At 40.2% G+C, this 17,847-nt stretch overlaps 1 protein-coding gene across 4 annotated transcripts in view; it reads left to right on the top strand.

Annotated features, from left to right (window-relative positions):
- The window catches only part of gabrg2 (gamma-aminobutyric acid type A receptor subunit gamma2), a 65,423-nt gene extending 57,637 nt beyond the window's left edge, over positions 1 to 7,786 (top strand). For 2 of the 4 annotated variants that reach the window (XM_069678077.1, XM_069678061.1), the window contains one exon: positions 3,347 to 7,786. In XM_069678077.1, coding sequence (XP_069534178.1) covers positions 3,347 to 3,625 — 279 coding nt within the window. In that variant the 3' untranslated portion in view covers positions 3,626 to 7,786. Of the gene's footprint in view, positions 1 to 3,343 lie in introns of all 4 variants that reach the window. The other 2 variants (XM_069678069.1, XM_069678053.1) reach the window with 1 other exon arrangement.
- Positions 7,787 to 17,847: the final 10,061 nt, after the last annotated feature.

Here is a 17,847-nt window from a genome sequence, read left to right as displayed (position 1 = left end):
CTGTGTGTTTGTTGGGCTTCTCAACCTGACGCTTCCTACAGAGTCAGCAGAGCCTTAACAGACTGAAACAGACAACCCCTGCACTGTGTTAAGTCTAATTATACTTGGAGGTCCATTCAGAAGATTAACGCATGCTAATCTTTAAACACCCAAAAAGCATCCAGGGTGGGCGGGAGCATGCGAAGATCTAAATTTAACCGAACACGCTAGTCGAGGCAAGATAATCTGCTTTTCCACTCAGAGGTCACACGGACTTTTTAGTTTATTTAGTATCAGCTTTTTTTCTTACCAGGAGGGATTTATTTAGGTTGGGTCAGTTAGATTTTCAGCCAACACATGAGTCTAAATGCACTCCTGAAAAATCCACCTGCAGTATTTAAACACTACTATCAAATATTCAGCTTGAGCCACAAAACCAAGGGATCCTCCAGTAATGCTCCAGACTGTTTTCAGGCTTTGGGTTTCTCTGAGAGGTTGTCTACTTTCAGCCGGTTAAAGTTGCCACTGTGTTGTTTCTTTGTTGTTTTTCTTATTATTTCTGCTAACACCGACTCAGCACAGCCCAGCTTGACCAGGCCATGCGGCAGGATGCTCTTAATGCTCCTTCTGCTTGAGCTTCCACTGCGCTTTCCTCCAGTGCAACCAATCCCCTTTGAGAACTGAGTCATAACCTGCTCCCGCTAATCCCCCTCATTAACTCAACATACTGTCCGCCAAATGAGGACAAAAATGCTGAACCTGACCCCCTATGTGGTTTTGTTTGTGGTTATGTATGGTTTTCAAAGGGACAGCAGGTTTGTGCACTCACTAAGATGAGGAGGTCTAGGGAATGAACAGTCCAATCAAGTTTAAGTATTTTAAGCTTGTTTGAGGATGCATGCTTACAGCAGATAATGTTATGTTGTAGCTAAAACTGCAATGACCTATTTTTTTGCAGCAAGCATGCGTATTGTAGATACAAAGAAATGGGGGCAAAAACATCTATGTGGTAAAAGGGGGAAAAATCTATTTCCTGTTCAGTGGTGTGATATAACAATACATCACCTTCTTACAATACAGAGCATAAATACGCACTGTGCAGCATATATAAGGAGTGCTGCTGCAGTCGTGTAACAAAGACGAAACATAAAGAACAGCCTATATGACAGCTCCTGGCACTTGTCTGAGGGAAAAGCGGTGATGTGAAATTTTCAGAAGTTGAACTCTGGAGCATGCTCTTCTCACCGAGTCTTCTTTAAATGATGAGCTTGACACCCTAGTTTATCAGCAAGGTCATGGAATGTTCCATTGCTGCCAAAAAGGCGGGGGGAGGGGGGAAGCATTTAATCTGCCAAACAGCCCGAGTTCTAATTTGTGCAAAGGTGGCGTGGTTTTTCAAGATAAAAGCTGATGAAAACGTTGGGTTTGAATGCTAATTGTCTCCCTTTAGAATGACAGGGCCACAGACTCTGCTGATGTCACCGTCCTATTTTAGGAAGCTTCACAAATGAAAGGCATGTGCCCTCCAGTGGTTGAGCACTGTTTGAAAAGGAGATTTATTTTAACCCGTTTAGTGACACAGCGAGTGGGCTGGAGAAATATTGAGCTGTGTGCTGCACATCTGCCAACACATGCTCCTCCCTAAGCTTGGCTTTATGATGCATCATAAGCCAGTTACAACATATCTTATATAGTGTGTTTCAGAAGAAATGCTTATAGCGGAAATGCAGATTCAAATGATGACATTTTGTTGAGTCACTGGGCATTAAAAACACTTTAAATTCTGTACCTAGACTTTTGTCATCTGTGTTTTCACTGCATTAGGAAGTATTGTGAAACAGCAGTAGCATCATCTAGATAAAAAAGCACTAGCTTAATATAGCTGCAAAATAAAGCAATGTGTGACTTCTGCACTCAAAACATTATGACAGCCTCATCAGCCAGCCTCAAGGTGTAATTGTCATCATAAGTTTCCACAGGGACTGACCCTTGTCACCAGGGCTTGACATTAACACTCTCCAACCTGCCAAATGCAGGTAGAATTGGGCAGTGTTGGGTGACTCACTCATTCTCACTAGCCACTCTGTCGAGTGGCATTCTATTTTCCTTCAGTAAGGAGACTGCTTTAAAGTTTTTAATACGGGACAATCCGGAACCGACGAGATGGAGAGACAGCACGGAGAGAGAGAGAGATGATCCAGAGTGTGATCTATTATCGGTTTGCAAGCAGTGAGCAGTTTATAATCATGCAGCGCAGTAATGACACCGATCTGTGTGTGGTTCTCATACTCCGCCCCTGACTAAATAGGGTCGCGATCTTTCCCCGTATTTCCATGAACAATCATCTTTATAAAGCAACTTCGTCCAGGGGCTGTGAATGAAATGAACCGGAGGTGATCCACGCGTAGTTTATCAGTTATCATGTTGCGCAGGGAGGAGGAGATATGATACAGATCTGTCTTTCTACCTGGCTCAATAACGTCGCGATCTGTCCGTATTTCCGCGCACAGCTAGGCTCCTATAAAGTATAAACTCTCCATATACTGTGTACTTCATATATTTCACTGATGAACACAGGCGTCAGGCTTCATCATCAAACAAAGTTTCACGTCATCACTTCAGTCCGTACTCACCTGCTCCCTCCCTCTCTGCGCCTGCGCAGCAGCTCTCCCCCTCTGTGCTGTTAGTCTGCATCACAGTTTATTGTATTATATGATGTTTTTTAAAGTCTTATTAAGGTTTATGAGGCTCCGTGTTCATTTGCATACAGAGCGGGACATGAGCATTACCTGCACGCAGTATTGCCTTGCGGTTGCTCGCCAGTGACCACACATGTGAAGGATCATAATGTGGCTGCACAGAAGTGTAACAAAGCCAGGGGAGGAGACAACACAGACGAGAAAACTTGATTAAACAGATGACAAAGAAAAAGAAAAGACTAAAAGGTCAGGTCGAGGTTGGCTGATAATGATCCAACAAAGAAAATTATGTAGCTGCGCTGACTGTAGGACGTATGGCTGCGACAAGGTGAAGGAAAAAGGAAATAGTGGCTAGTGAAAATGTTGAGTGGCTCGTAACTTTGGAAAACCACTAGCCACAGTGGCTGGTGAGCAAAACAGTTAATGTCAAGCCCTGCTTGTCACTATCAGCCTCACTAATTACAACCAAAGGTGCTAGTTATAGCTCCATAAGTATTTCCTCAATGTTAATTGGTCCTTTGGCAAGTTAAAGGTGCAAATTACATTGTGCTGGCTAATGACAGAAAATGAAGTGCCAAATTAGGTCCCCTGTTATGTCAGTGAGGTCTTGATTACGACACTCCGAGACTCCGAAGGCTAACTGTGTCATTTCGTCCTGTTAAAAGCAGACACCCACGGTAGACATCCGCCCACGCTCGGCCACGGCCATTCAGATGAACAACGCCACGCACATGCAGGAGCGGGACGAGGAGTACGGCTACGAGTGCCTGGACGGGAAGGACTGCACCAGCTTCTTCTGCTGTTTCGAAGACTGCCGTTCAGGAGCCTGGCGGCACGGGAGGTTGCACATCCGCATCGCCAAGATAGACTCGTACGCACGCATCTTCTTCCCCACCGCGTTTGGTCTCTTCAACCTGGTCTACTGGGTCTCCTATCTCTATCTCTAGGCCTGGGTGTGTATCCAGCCTCATCATACAGCTCATTACATTCTACATATGCTCTGTGCCAGCAAGGGACATTTTCAAGGAGGGGGACCCACTGCAACACAAGATGTTTTGATTTCAAGCATTTCCTTTAACTCTTCACTTTTAATCTCTCTGAATTTTTGTCATTTGAAAACTTTGACAGACATTGCAAATGTTGTAGCATTACATTTAACTGGTGTGAGAAGGATTGTAGACGTGTTGTGGAGACATTGATTGTGCGAGCGATTTACAGGAGTTCTAGTTTTTGTTTTCATGATTTGGTTCTTGGCTTTTATTTTGGAATTTCCTGTTTCTCAAAGGGGTTTTTACAAGTTGCTTTATCGTTCCTTCCACGGTAAATAATTGAAATAAACAGCAATGCAGATCACAGCAAACATCTATGAGAAAAATATAGCTGACATGAACATGTCCGATCATTTTCACTTGTTTTTTTCTGACTTTCCATGATGAAAACACAAAATCTGAAGCACTTTAATAGAGCTAAGTTAGACAGTGACATCAAATTCATTTTGACAATGCTAATTTATTTTTAAGCTCAAGTGTTGGCACAATTAAACATTTTCTATGTGTGGTCATAGAGAGATGATGCTGTTTATGAACAATGCTAAACTGTACAGACACTGTATATATTTTACTATTACATAGTGGTTTACATTTATTGCATGCACCTTTCAGGCCAAAAAATCAACATGTTTTATGGTCTTCTAACGTTGGCTATGGAAACTACAAAAAAAGAGCACTGTTGATTATCATTCAGGATTTAATTCTACTTTCTTTTCTAGGAAAATTGGAAAATTTAATCGGAAAAAAAGTGCCCAGCTCATCATTATTTTGAAGTTGAGGGAATCATCTTTGCATACAGGTGGGAGGATCGGACCGGGATTTCAGGCCAGACACCTGGTTCAATCATTTTCCTCACAGCCATTAGCTTACTGTATAGACAACACTGACCTCTCACCCCCTCCTCCACTTGCTGTTAAAAGCGAGCATTTACATAATGACACACCGCTGTTGTATTTTGGTTATGCAAGCTTTTAAAAAGAGGAACTGAAAAAAAGTTTGATTTTGTTTAACAAAAAAACTGATCCTTTTGTTTGCCCTTTACATTAGCAGAGAGATAACTGCCGCTGTGTTTTGCCTTCGAGTACAGGAATTCAAACTAATCTACTCTTTAATGGAAATGTCAATACAGACAGCTGTAGGGGGGTTTGCGGTCTCTGCAATAGAGCAGGATTCTTTCTATGTGCCATTCTGCGATATTGAGCAGCAAAACAAACAAAAAAGTTGATGATAAATTAACTTAGGCGCTTTATTAAAATATAAAAGCATTTGCTTGTAACGCATTGAGAATGTCAATTATCACCGAGGAACTTGATTCACTGGCTGGGCAGAAATTCATCGTTCTTTTATTAGTTTTTCCCCAATAAAATAAGCTCTGAATGTCAAAGACAGCAGAGAACGCAGCGAAAGCATCTGAACTGTAAATGTTGTGTATGATAACATTACAGCCCCTTACAGATGAATTCTGATAGACACCAGTATGCAACGAATGGAGGCCGTGCTTCGGGTAGGATTTGTAAACTCACGAGGAATAGGTGTAAATCACATTCATGTACATAGATAATAAAAGGAAGAAAACGCTCGTCCAGCCCTTGGGATTTTGTAAAAGGGTATAGTATATTTTGTAATTTCAGCATTGTTACAGTATATCATCATACAGTATCAGACTTATTGTATTATGCTGGACTGACCATGTAGAATACTCTGGGGGTAATGGGGGTATTTATTTATTTATTCATTAATGGTATTTATTTATTTATTTTCTTGACAGAAGCTGTATTTTATGTTCATATAGCCCCTAAAAAGAAACACAGAATGCTGTCACTTATATCAATGCTACATTTTTGTTGGTGTGTCAATGGAGCTTGAGCCTATTTATCTTGTGTTTTCTATGTTGTGATCGATGTATACACTACTCTCACAAAGGCCTGTCACACTGTTATATCTGTTCAATTAGTGAGTTGCAACATTATCTGTTGTGCAGCTTCTGAGTAGTAGACTTGAATATTTTCAGGGAGAAAAAAAAAGACACAAAAAATAGTTCCCGAGCCACCAGAAGAAGAACATTTTGCTCGTCTAAGTGACTATTAATTATTTCCACTTTTTTTCCCACCACCACAAGTCTCCATTGGTCTTGATATCTGCCATCATTCAGAAGCATCGGTGATGGTACGAGCATATGCATTTACCAGATTTTCTCATATCTCCTGAACTTCTTTCCCTTTTGTATTTAACGGTGGTCCTGTTGTGTTCTGAAGCTGCTACTTAGTAGTCCGAACCTGTCTTCAGTGTGCACATACTCTCTCTCTCTCACACACACACACACACACACACACACACACACATCGTTAGGGACGTAAGTGTGTCAATAGCAATGTAGACTGGTCATCATCAGTGTTCAGTAGCTTACAGAAGTGTTCAAGAGTGATTACATCTTATAAAGTGCCAAACTGACACACATGCAATAGAGAATATCAAACTGTATTATCATATGTGAATCCGCTCCGACTGCTTTGTGGAAGATGAAACATATGCTAAAAGTGAGTGTTACATACACGGACGTTCCCTCAGTCATTAGCAATGTCCCAATCCAGGGGCTGCAGCCTGCGAAGGAGGCGGTCTACGGAGGATGCGCCAGTCATAGCCTGTGTAGACCGTTAAAGCGGAACTGAAATGAGACGGTCTGTTCTACTGAGGACTTCCTGTTTGCGTCAGCTGTTCCCGCCCTTACCCTTGCTTCACCAAATGCTGCTCCTGTCGCCTAGCAACAGATAGCTAGCGGGCTAACTAGCTAGCATAACTAACGATACATATCTTAATCATAATACATCTTTAAATTATTTTAAAGATGATTTGTTTCAAGGGCCCTTTGGTTTTTGTAAACTTGTGTAACGCTAGCTTTTGAAACCAAAAACTTTTACATTTTAAAGTTTATTCTTTCGACCGTGCAAGAGTCTGCCTTCTCGTTTGAATTAGCACGCAAGGAATCTCGGGATATGTTGGGCCATCCTTCGCAGCCCGGGTAACAGAGGGCGCATTTGTCAGCCGCATCTGAAGGAGCCTCGGAATTGGGACAGCCTTCGACGCGCCGCTGTGACGCAGTCGGTCTTCAAATACGGCCCTCGAAGGCTGCAGCCCCTGGATTGGGACACAGCTATTGTTTTAGTTTTTTATGTTTTTTTGTTTGTTTTTGTTGTTATTGAAACAAAAGCAGCTGTTGAAATGTAGGCCAGAGCAGTAAAAACGTATTATGGTATCAGGGTAAACTAGAACACATTTCTGATTCAGACTATATGTGACTTTGTTTACAAACCTAGCGTTGTGCTAACCAAGCATGTGATTTTTATTTTTATTTTATCGGGGGTTTTTTGTTTTTTTTCAGGTTTTTGTTTGTTGTTTTTGGGTGTGTTTTAACAGTGGTGCAAAAACACTTCAAAGCATTTTTTTCCCATGATGGTAAAAGCTTGATTCTATTTGTTTATTATGTTTTTGTGCACTCTACTGTAAATGCAAAGACATAAAGGTGAATTGGAGATGAAACGTGTTTATATTCAGTAGTGTGCATGTTGATTACGTTTTTTTAGTTTGAAGAATTGGAACTAATTCAAAGCGTTGTTACATCTGTTTTCAGTATTTTGCCTGCATTGACATGGACTTTTATTACACCGTACTTCTCTCTGATAAAGTGATCATTTCTTTGTTTTGGGACCCACAAATGAGACTTATATGTGAACAGCACATGTAGATATTTTCTATTGTTATGTATTTTGTCAAACTACAGAAAACAAAATAACACGCACTGAAACTACAAGAGCTCAGTACAAAGGTATCGCAGAACAAAATAACTTTCATATGATCCTCATACATACAGTATGTTAGTTGTTTGCCATCTATGTATATTTGAGTATTGTATAAAAGGGGCACTGATCCATTCTGTTAGGGTCTGCATAATATATTATACATGTACTGGAAAAAATCCTTTTCATAAGGGAATTGCACATAGCTGTGGAATTTTACAATAAAATGGTTGCATTTATCGAAGTGCAAAGTTCATCATTATTATTTCAAGTATTGTTGGACGTCATTCTATCCCAGACTTTTGACTCTGTTACTAAGGGGTTGTGAGATAGTTATGAAAATGTTCTGTCACATACATTTTTGGACTTCTACTTCAATCATTGTTTTACAGTGTTTGTTTTTTTCTGTTTAAAATAACCTCTTTGACCTGTTTGGGCCCTAAAAAGAAGGTAACAACAATTTTATTTTGGTGGAACATAAACTAAAAAACTAACTAAATATGCAGTGTTAATGAATTTTGGTTAATTCAATAACACTGGAGTGCATTTCATCCACTTACATGTCTTTGATTATATACATCCTGAGTCATTTTAGCAACTACCGTAAAATACGGAATGTAAATCGCACCAGAATATAAGATGCAGTCTGTTTTGGGAGATATCCCAGAGGGAAAAAAAGGTTTTCTGTAGCTGTTTATTAATTTATTATTATTATTAATATTATTATTTAGCCTTTATTTAGACAGGTAATCTCTTTGAGACATGTGGTCTCATTCTCAAGAGAGACCTGCTTAGACAGCAGCAACAACACAGACATTACAGACATTCAGAAAACATTAATAAAAACCCCGTAAAAGTTACTTCAACACTATTTCAAAAACATTTTCATTTGAAACACAAATTACAGCCTGCCATCTGTCCACAATGTCGAGTTTGTGATCCTGCCAGCTACCGGTGCGGCAGGTGAGCTCGGCCTACGGTAACGTAGATTGTTGTGAGGGTGGCAGCTGCTCTGGCGATCATAACGGCGCCATCGTCTGGGTAAAATACCATAAAGAATAAAATACCTTTCTATGCATTTGATACTAGTATATTGGTCGCACCACTGTACAGAATTCAACCCACTTTTTAGATGAATAAAGAAAGCATTAAAAGTGCACCTTATACACCAAATTTTACGGTAGTTACTAGCAGACTTATAAGGGAAACAAGAAACTGAAGTAGAGTTCAAGTAGCTCAATATTCTGTTTATTTACAGTGCTCGAGTAAATGTATACTCTGTTCCTTCCCACCACTTTTTTGACAGCTTGTCAGGAGCTCATTGCTGAGTCATCCTCAGCACAGCGAGAGTAAAACATCCGAGGTTGTGATACAAAACCTGCCGTTTGTGAAATGCCGTATAAATCTGAATTTCCGCTCAGGGAAAAAAGGAGACAGTCCCTGCTATAATGTTACTGAATTGGTCTACATGATCAGAATCAGAATCAGCTTTATTGGCCAAGTATGTGGGCACATAAAAGGAATTTGACTTACTCTACTTTCATGAACCTCAAACAACAGTGACCGTCACTTCCAGAGTTCGCGGTAGAAGTAGTTTGATCGTATCAGCCTGTCAAGAGGTAAGCACTACAGCGTGCAAGAGCTATAAAAAGGGAGGAGTTAATGCAAAAGACTGCTGACACACTAAAAAACTTTTGCTGCAAACAGAGAGATAGTCGTGAGTGATGCCTGAGATTACACAACAACCAGAACAACACATACTGGTACGGATAAATGCTCAGATTTGATCAGTAAAATATGCACCAAGGCTTGGATAGTTGATAGAAAAATGTGGCCTAATAGAAAGTGTACACCCACTCCAACTACATATCCACTTACAAGCTTCAAATGTGCATTAATCCACGAGGAAAGAGTGGGTGAACAAGCTGTGGTTCAAGCAGTCTATTTAAAACATATGATCCGATTTCATTGTTATTTGATAAGCTGTCAAGTCAAGATAAAAAACTGACATGTTGAGACATCTTAATAGCTACATCGTAACAGCTTTGTATTTTCCAGAAAGGATTGATGGAAATCGTACATATTTCCCCCATGTGGGAGCAAAACACATGAAATAGTTTCACCCTCCTTTGCGTCAGGTTGTCAAATTTACACTTCAGCTCTTGTCACTCATCTTGATGAGCTGTCAACAATGGAAGTGCATCTTATCTGAGGCCGGGGTGACGCGCATATCTGATGCCAGCGCGGGGTTTAAAGACGCTCAAGGTGGATGTTGTATTTGTTGGAATGCAGATGTGTATTGCACCTACAATAGAGCGTGATAATGAGACTGACCTTTGCACTTTTACAGTCAACTTCTGCATAATTACAAAGCATGGATTGCTGACCTACTACTATACAACCAAAGGTCATTTAAGTACAAACCTGCCATTAGGGAAACAGCTCCAGTCGTCAGTTCAGGCATGAGAGAACTCGACCAAAACACATGCTTTCCTTTAATAGGACAGTTTTTGTGCCTGAATAGTACAGCCTGTTCCAGCCTTGCCCGGTGACTCTATTCCTTCCAGGAAAGTGCACTTGAAACACAGCAGCAGTTGGCTGATGGACCCCTGCGCTGGCACCTCTCCCTCCACTGGGCAGGGTGGCAGCTGCAGAGGAGAGCCACTGAATCCCTCTGATTATTACACAACCGTCTGCAGCGTACCACAGCAGTGCGCCATCATAGCGAGCCCTTTCATCAGCTGAGGTACAAGCTCCTCAGCGAGTGCAGAGCGGGGAGTGCAGGGACTCCTGCATGAATAATGCAGTCTGCACATGGCTCACTTTTTAGGACTTCGCCCTCCTGCCTTTCATCACTCAGAGCAATGAGATGTCTTCAGTATAAATATATTCTCACTCATGTTTTTTTATGATAAAAACAGCCAGCAGTAATATTGTCGACGAAGTATCAGACGGCTCAGGATGTTCGCTTGCAAAACAGGAGAGATCAAATGTTTCCTGAAAATACTGTGAGAGCAGTTTGTAATAGTTCTTTTATCTATAATGCATGTGTACATATTGTACATATACTTTAGTCAGGCAATTTTAAATATTTTATATATATAGATGTTATATTTTTTACAGTCAAAGTCTTTATCATTTGATAAATGATTCATGGACTCAATAGCGCTTTTAAGGTGTTCTGACCATTAAAAGCTATTTTACACTACATATCACGTTCACCCTCACACACACATTCACACACTGATGGCAGAGGCTGCTGTGCAAAGTGTTGATCTCCAGTCAAGATAGAGCTAACCACTCACGCAGTCACGCACCGATGGCTATGCCTTCGGGAGCAATTGGGGGAGAAGTGTCTTGCCCAAGGACACTTCGACATACAGACTGCAGCAGCCAGGGATCGAACTGCCGACCTTCCAATTGTATCTCATCTGGGCATCCGATGCTTTATATAGGTTATTCTTCTGTGAAATAGATTGTGTCATGATTGAGAAAAAGTAATTCAAACCATCAAGTTAATCTTACATATACTGTCTTGCTGCCATAAATCCTTAGAGTGCATAAATAGAATAAAAACGTAGATAACCAATAAAAAAAAGTAAGCCAAACTGATCCTAGACGGGTACCTAAATCGCTATGTTTTGAAGCTTACAGCCACAGACCATGCTGCTGTATTTGACATCTTGGGAGTGAGAATCAGCAGTATCAGCAATCAAAGTGATGCATAAGTGTTGTGTTCAGGGTGCGAACCGAAAGAAGAAGATGCAGTGTAAATGTCAGTCGTTGGAGGATACTGTGCACAATGCATGTCGTCAGCTTTTAAAGGGGCCACATCTTTTGAATGGATGTTCTCATGTTTTGCATGGGCTTCACATTTTTGGGTGTTTATTGTTCACAGTGATGACAGTGATTTCAGAATGACATTTTTAAAAAGGTCGCCTCTGAACAGCTGCAGCTTTCTACGTTGAACCTTGCTTTCGCTGAAATCGTCATTCACCGTCATTCACCTCAGGCTGCCTTCTTACACTAATCAAGTCATCAAGATTTCAACTTACCATTGTGTTACCTCCTGGCGACTCTGGCTCGTGCTTATAAGGCCGAATAACTGATCCTAGAGCAGCCATGTTTTCTATAACTTTGGAGTGACAGTGCAGTGCTATGCGGTCGCTCCAAATCAGCCAATCATGGCTGAGGCCTGACCTTTGAATGGAGAAACAGCTTGTTCGTTTCAGGAGGAAGGAGAGGCTCGGAAAAATAATTAAATTGAAATACCATTTTTAAAACAAAACAAATTTTACCAACGTGATTCAGAAAAACATTAGAATAATAGAAAATAGATTGCACAGCTGAAATATGTCCCCTTTAAAGCCTAGAAAGACCAAAGTGGTAGAACTAGATCAGCTAACAACCCCTTCACGTCAGGCAATTTCCTGATGAGCTTGGAAAAACAGCCTCAGACAGTGGGAGGGGCATCGCAGCACATAAATGACAAAAGGGTAGCATGTAATTAACCCACAGTGGATATATAGTCGCCTCTGTCGAGGCATTTCACTCATGATAAAGCATGGATGAACGGAACAATGAGTCAAAAGCCATACAGGAAATTAACAGGAGTTCGTGTAGAACAGCATTCCAACTGTCAGTAAAAGAGTCTGCCTTTGTGTTACACCAACATTAAAGTGAACTTTAAAGTCTCATACTGTTTAAGTCAGAAATAAGACTTGAGTAAAGCCTGTGATAGCGACCTCTCTTTCATAATGTTTAAAAAGAACATTAGCACGGAGGATAACTCCCTGTTACATCAATAAACCACAGACTTCATTAGAGCTGACATTTAATGACTTCTGAACTGTTCAATCAATGATGCACCATGTAAAATGTCAGCCATAAAATAATTTGACCTTTCTCTTTAATTTAGACTTTGCCCCCCTTCATCAGCACTGAGCCCTGCTTGGTTTGCCCATGTATGTGGTCACGGGTTTTTTCCATCTGCGTGTGATGTTTTCTGTTTTTTTCCGCCAGTGTTTTTGAAACGTATTTAACTGTGCGTGCATGCCTCTGCTTGGTTTCCTGCACCCCTCATTAACAGCTCAAACGTAATCTGCATGGGCTCAGTAAGTGTAAACGGGGTAACAGAGGGATGGTTGCATAACTACTTCCTTTAGCCAAAATACTCTGTATAAACAGGGATTAATTACCAGGGCTTACTGTCAAGATACTCCCCTACGCAAGCATCACAGGCGGACAATGAATGGGATCTGAAATGGAATGAGACTATAGAGTAAACACTTTTTTTGGCATTTCTAACAGTAATTAAAAAAGTTAAGCATTTGCTTTTTTGTTTATTTCAGAATATTAGTCTCTCGTCGTATAAATGTCCCACTGCAGAGGCCCGCATCTCAAAATGGTGTTTAATGTCTGTGACGTCAAAGGTCAAAGGGGACAAACTGGGAGATTGGGGGTAAATAAAAGACAAATTGAGATTAGATTTTTTAACATTCAGTGATTAGCAGAGACTTTAACCTTTGACATTCAAATTCCCACCCAGCTTTACTCTTTACATCCGCAACTGCCTGACTTCTCCTCTCGAACAGCAACATGTTCAGCTGGGATTTTGTTTCACAGTAATTACAGATCCAAATTAAATCTGTGTTCATTTTATTCTGCAAAAAAAGTTTTTTTTCTTGGGTATGTCAAAAACTGAAGCATATCCCCTACAAAATATGTAGCGATATTTGAAATTACTTTGTTTTAAGTGTTAAGTCAAATAAATGGTAAATGGACTGTTCTTATATAGCGCTTTTCTAGTTGTCAGACCACTCAAAGCGCTTTTACACTACATGTCGCACTCACCCTTTCACACACAGTGATGGCAGAGGCTGCGAGCAAAAGTGCCCAACTGTCAATCAGTCATCACATTCACACACCGTTGGCTATGCCACTGGGAGCAATTTGGGCCTCAGTGTCTTGCCCAAGGACACTTCGACATGTAGAGTGAGGGAACTGAGGATCGAACCTTTAAATTGAAAGCCACAGCTGCTCCAAATATGCACCTTTCTATACATAAATTCGTTTTTTTTGTTTTTGTTGCTCATAATTTATTACATTGCACCCACTTGTCTCTTTTTAAGCAACGTTTTACTCAGGTGAAGATAATTGTGACACAGGGTCATAAACACCAAAGGTTTTGTGCAGAGGGGAACTACTACAGCTAACAATAAAGTCCTTAAACATACATTTAAATGCCATCGAGGTGTTTTTAGTTCAAAGAGAATCCCTGTTGTGTTTTCAGGTTTGAATAGACCTTTATTTTAAGCTGCTAATTGAGCCTCTGGTGACTCAGAGTAAAGAAACACAAGCTGCATTTGTATTTTAAAAATGCCACTGAAATTATCCAAAACTTATAGAGGCGGATGTCTTGTCCAAAGTGTAATAGAAATATAATTCATCTGAGAGTAAGAATTAGCATAGGCACTCTTTTTTTTAAACACAAATCTGACGCACATACATATTTGTCCTTTTCTTTTTAATACAAGAGCAAAGCTCTGACACAGTGTGACGTCCTCGCACAATGTCTTTTTGTAGACAAGGTACATTTACCAGGAAGTGAACGCACCATAAAGCCTGTGCTTTATGGGCAACTCAAGGTCAATGACCCTTGACGTCTGTGGCCACACACTCTAAGCTTCCTGTAGACCTTCAGGAAATGTACTCTGTGCATAAACTGACTTTCCTGAAGCTTAAAAAAAACACATTTCCAGTTATGTTAATTTAAATGTAAATGTAACGTGAGCAACAAAGCGATTAACCGTATACAGGCCGAGAGAGCCTTGGTCTATAATTTCTCCAGCATTTTTTTTGCACAACAAAAAAACAAAACACAATAATTTGAAGTATCACCGGTGCATCCTGCACAATAAATATGAAAGCATTTCCAATTTGACATTAAGTAACACAAGTCTTATGTTCTGTTTGGTCCAGTAATTACTTTAGCAAGTGTCCAATATTTTACAAGAACATTTACACTTAGAGAAAAATATTCAACAGCTGTCATGCACAGCCGGTCTCCTGTGGCCAAGAGAATGAATGTGGGCCCAAACAACACAAGCTGTTAGCCAAATAAAACCAGTTCTCTCTGCGCAAATTCGACAATCTCAGCAGTTTACATCTGTAAACGGCAAATATTTTTAGACACAATGAAATAAAAAAAGCTGCACAGACAGGTTGGAACAAACACAGCAGGACGATTTCGAACATTTGCATGTGTTAAATGTACAGGGGCAGTTTTTTTTATGCAAAATGTCCTCATACTGTACCATGTGGCACACCGGCATCTGTCAAGCCCAGAATGTTTCCCATATCTACATTTACATGTAGAGCCAAAGTAAAGGCAAAGTTTGGATCTGTTTTTCAGCTACGCTCGGCACCCCGCAGGCAGCAGCAACTGAGGTGAGAACAAGGACTGTGCTGCATCCTGAGAAGAAATCTACCCAACTCCCACACCCTCTAAAGTTATCACCTTCATCTTTCTTCTCATCCCTCCAAGGTGCAACTTTCAGAATCACACTTCTACCAGCAGTCATAAGACCGTGCAACACCTATTCCCAAACAGCATATCCAAGTGGGAAATTTAGCAATTTATAGTTGATAAAAACTATTTCCTAATAGATCTTTCTTTAGCACGTGCTCTGCTTTGTAACTGCATCAATCTCTCTCTCTCTCTCTCTCTCTCTCTCTCTCTCTCGATGTATTATCTCCCTACCTGTTCTATTTTTGTCCTCCTTTGCAGTATTCTGTTGCTATTTGCTGATGCAGTTGAGCTACTTTCCCCTCGGGGATGATTAAAGATTCATCATATCTGAAGTATGAGGTGGAGGTGAAGTTGTTAAGTCGTTGAGCTGAAGACTTCACCGTTTCACATACAGTCGGAAAAAGAAGGTTGTTTAAGTTCTGTTGAGGAAGCCTCAGGAGGTGGTGGTGGCGACACATATAACACTGGGGAGAGGAAGGCAGGGTAACGCATGCGTTTCATTTTAGATCATGACTTATAGATTAATGGTTGGCTGGCTTTAACCAACTTTTAAAAGAGCCTCACAGTATGCATACATGTTTATTTTTAAAACAGTGGTAGCAGTGACAGGTGCACGTTGGCTTATATATAACTGTTAACTCGCGTTATGACAACAAAATAGTCTAATATCATTTTGAGCGTCTTTACGAATAAATTAAATTACCAATTAAGCTCACATTTTGTAAAATATTACATCAAACGTCTGAAAATAGCCAACTATTTTAACATAGGCCTAATCACTTAAGTGTGTTAGCTAATTGATAGCAGCCACTGTTCAGGCAACAGTATGTGGGTGTCGTTAGCTCAGCAGACAAAATAAGTTCACAGAACTAAAAAACAATTTAAAGATGTTGGGTCTAAAACAATAGTACGCTTAAATGTTTTCAAGATGTAGAAGTACTCAATTTATGCCAGCTGTCATTCATTTAATGTTGCATTGTCAAGTAACCAGGCTTGGGGAGTAACGGAATACAAGTAACGGTGTTACGTAATTAGGATACAGAAAAAAGGCATCTGTATCCTGTCACAGTTACAGAAAAAAAAGAAGTAATTAGATTACAGATACATTGATTAAAAATGGGGATTACTAGCATTACAATTTTAACATACATTTGTTAGACGATATAACACCAAAGATGCTCTATAACATCTGGCGTCTCATTTCTAAACCGTCCATCTGACCGTCTCTGATAATACCATGCACCTGAAGGCACACGTTACTACACTTCACAACACACAAGTCTCACAACACCGCTCCTCAAAGTTGCCATCAACAGTCTGTGGTTGCCATGACCTGTGGGGAAAAAACGCTTTTACTGGATGGAAATGGGAGCAGCATAGCAGCACAGTGCAAGTTATGCCTTTCGGCTGTCATTATCCAAGGACTCGACATCTAATTTAAAGAAACATTTACAGGTAAGACCAACTGCTTACATTAGCCACACAGAATTCCAGTTAAACATGTTAGATAGGGGCACTGGTTTAACTCAGTCGGTAGAGCAGGCGCCCCATGTACAGAGGCTACAGTCCTCGTCTTACTGATCGCAGGTTCGACTCCCAGTCTGCTGATCCATTTGGTGCATGTCAGCCCCCACTCTCTACTCCCCAAGTTTGCTGTCTGTCTTTAGCTGTCCTATCAAATAAAGGCAAAAAATAAACACAAATGTTAGCTAACCTGTCGTCTTCTACTACTATTACTGAAAATAGTTTGACTCTGGTGATGGCCGTGGCTGGGTAGAAGCACAAGCCCAAGACTGGAATAAGTTGATGGCAGTTTACTTGAAGTTTGAGTGTGAAGAAGAGTGAATAGAAGACTTAAAGTACATTTAAATACGCATAACTTCTGCTATTAATTTAAACAGGCATTCACACATTACAAAAGTGTTGACATTTCTTTTCTCTCTTCTTTATTTGTAGATTTAGTTTTGAAATAATCCAAATGTAACTGAAAGTAATCAGACGTTACTCTATAATTGTGATACTTGGATTAGGTTACTGATTAAATTTTTTAAGAAGGTAACTGTATCGGAATACATTTTTAAAGTCACCCTCCCAACCCTGCAAGTAACTAAGCTAGCTGCTAGCTGCTAGCTTACAGTCTGAAGCTGCAGCGATTACATTAGGGTCAACAGTCCTAAAACTTTGATAGTGGAATACTGAAAAGGACCAACAAGCTATAAAAAAGATACAGAGTGACTGAGTCTTAATAGATGGGATTAATTTGTAGTTTGGAACATTTATTTTAGCTGACCACGTTAGCTAGCAACAGTTGTCTGTGTAGCAATTGACCGTTGCTCAGCTTTAACGCTTGCAGCTGATACTTTATTAATAGCCCAAGTAAGATGTGGCTATTGTGGTTTAAGAATGCACTCTTTGTTATTGCTTTTTATTTGTATCAGTTTAGTCAAAATAAGTTTAAGCTAGCATACATTTAGCAGAAGGGGGTTCTTGGTTGAGGGCATCCACAGTTGAGTTTGTTGAAAGTTCAAGTTTCTAAAAATCATGAGATACCAGCAGCTTGCCTTTATAGTTATAGCCACATCAGAACTATTTAGAAACGCTTGCAATCGTAAGCGGCAATAGAAAAGACATTAAAAAGTACATTCAGACATTATTGAAGTTTTAAGAGGTCTCAAAGTGGCAATCTGACCTACGACAGCCCTGTTCGAAGTTTTCTATGCCTTTACTTTGCTTTCACTTTCAAAAGATTAGTAGCCATGCACCGCAAAACTAAAAGTCATTCAACTTCTTTTGTA

Source organism: Semicossyphus pulcher, unplaced genomic scaffold (assembly GCF_022749685.1).
Source record: "Semicossyphus pulcher isolate SPU_LCO1_2020_fin unplaced genomic scaffold, fSemPul1.0.p SCAF_10, whole genome shotgun sequence".
In the NCBI taxonomy this organism is placed as follows: Eukaryota; Metazoa; Chordata; class Actinopteri; order Labriformes; family Labridae; genus Semicossyphus; species Semicossyphus pulcher.
Note: the sequence above shows the minus strand (reverse complement) of the source record. Positions and strands in the feature narration are given on the sequence as shown.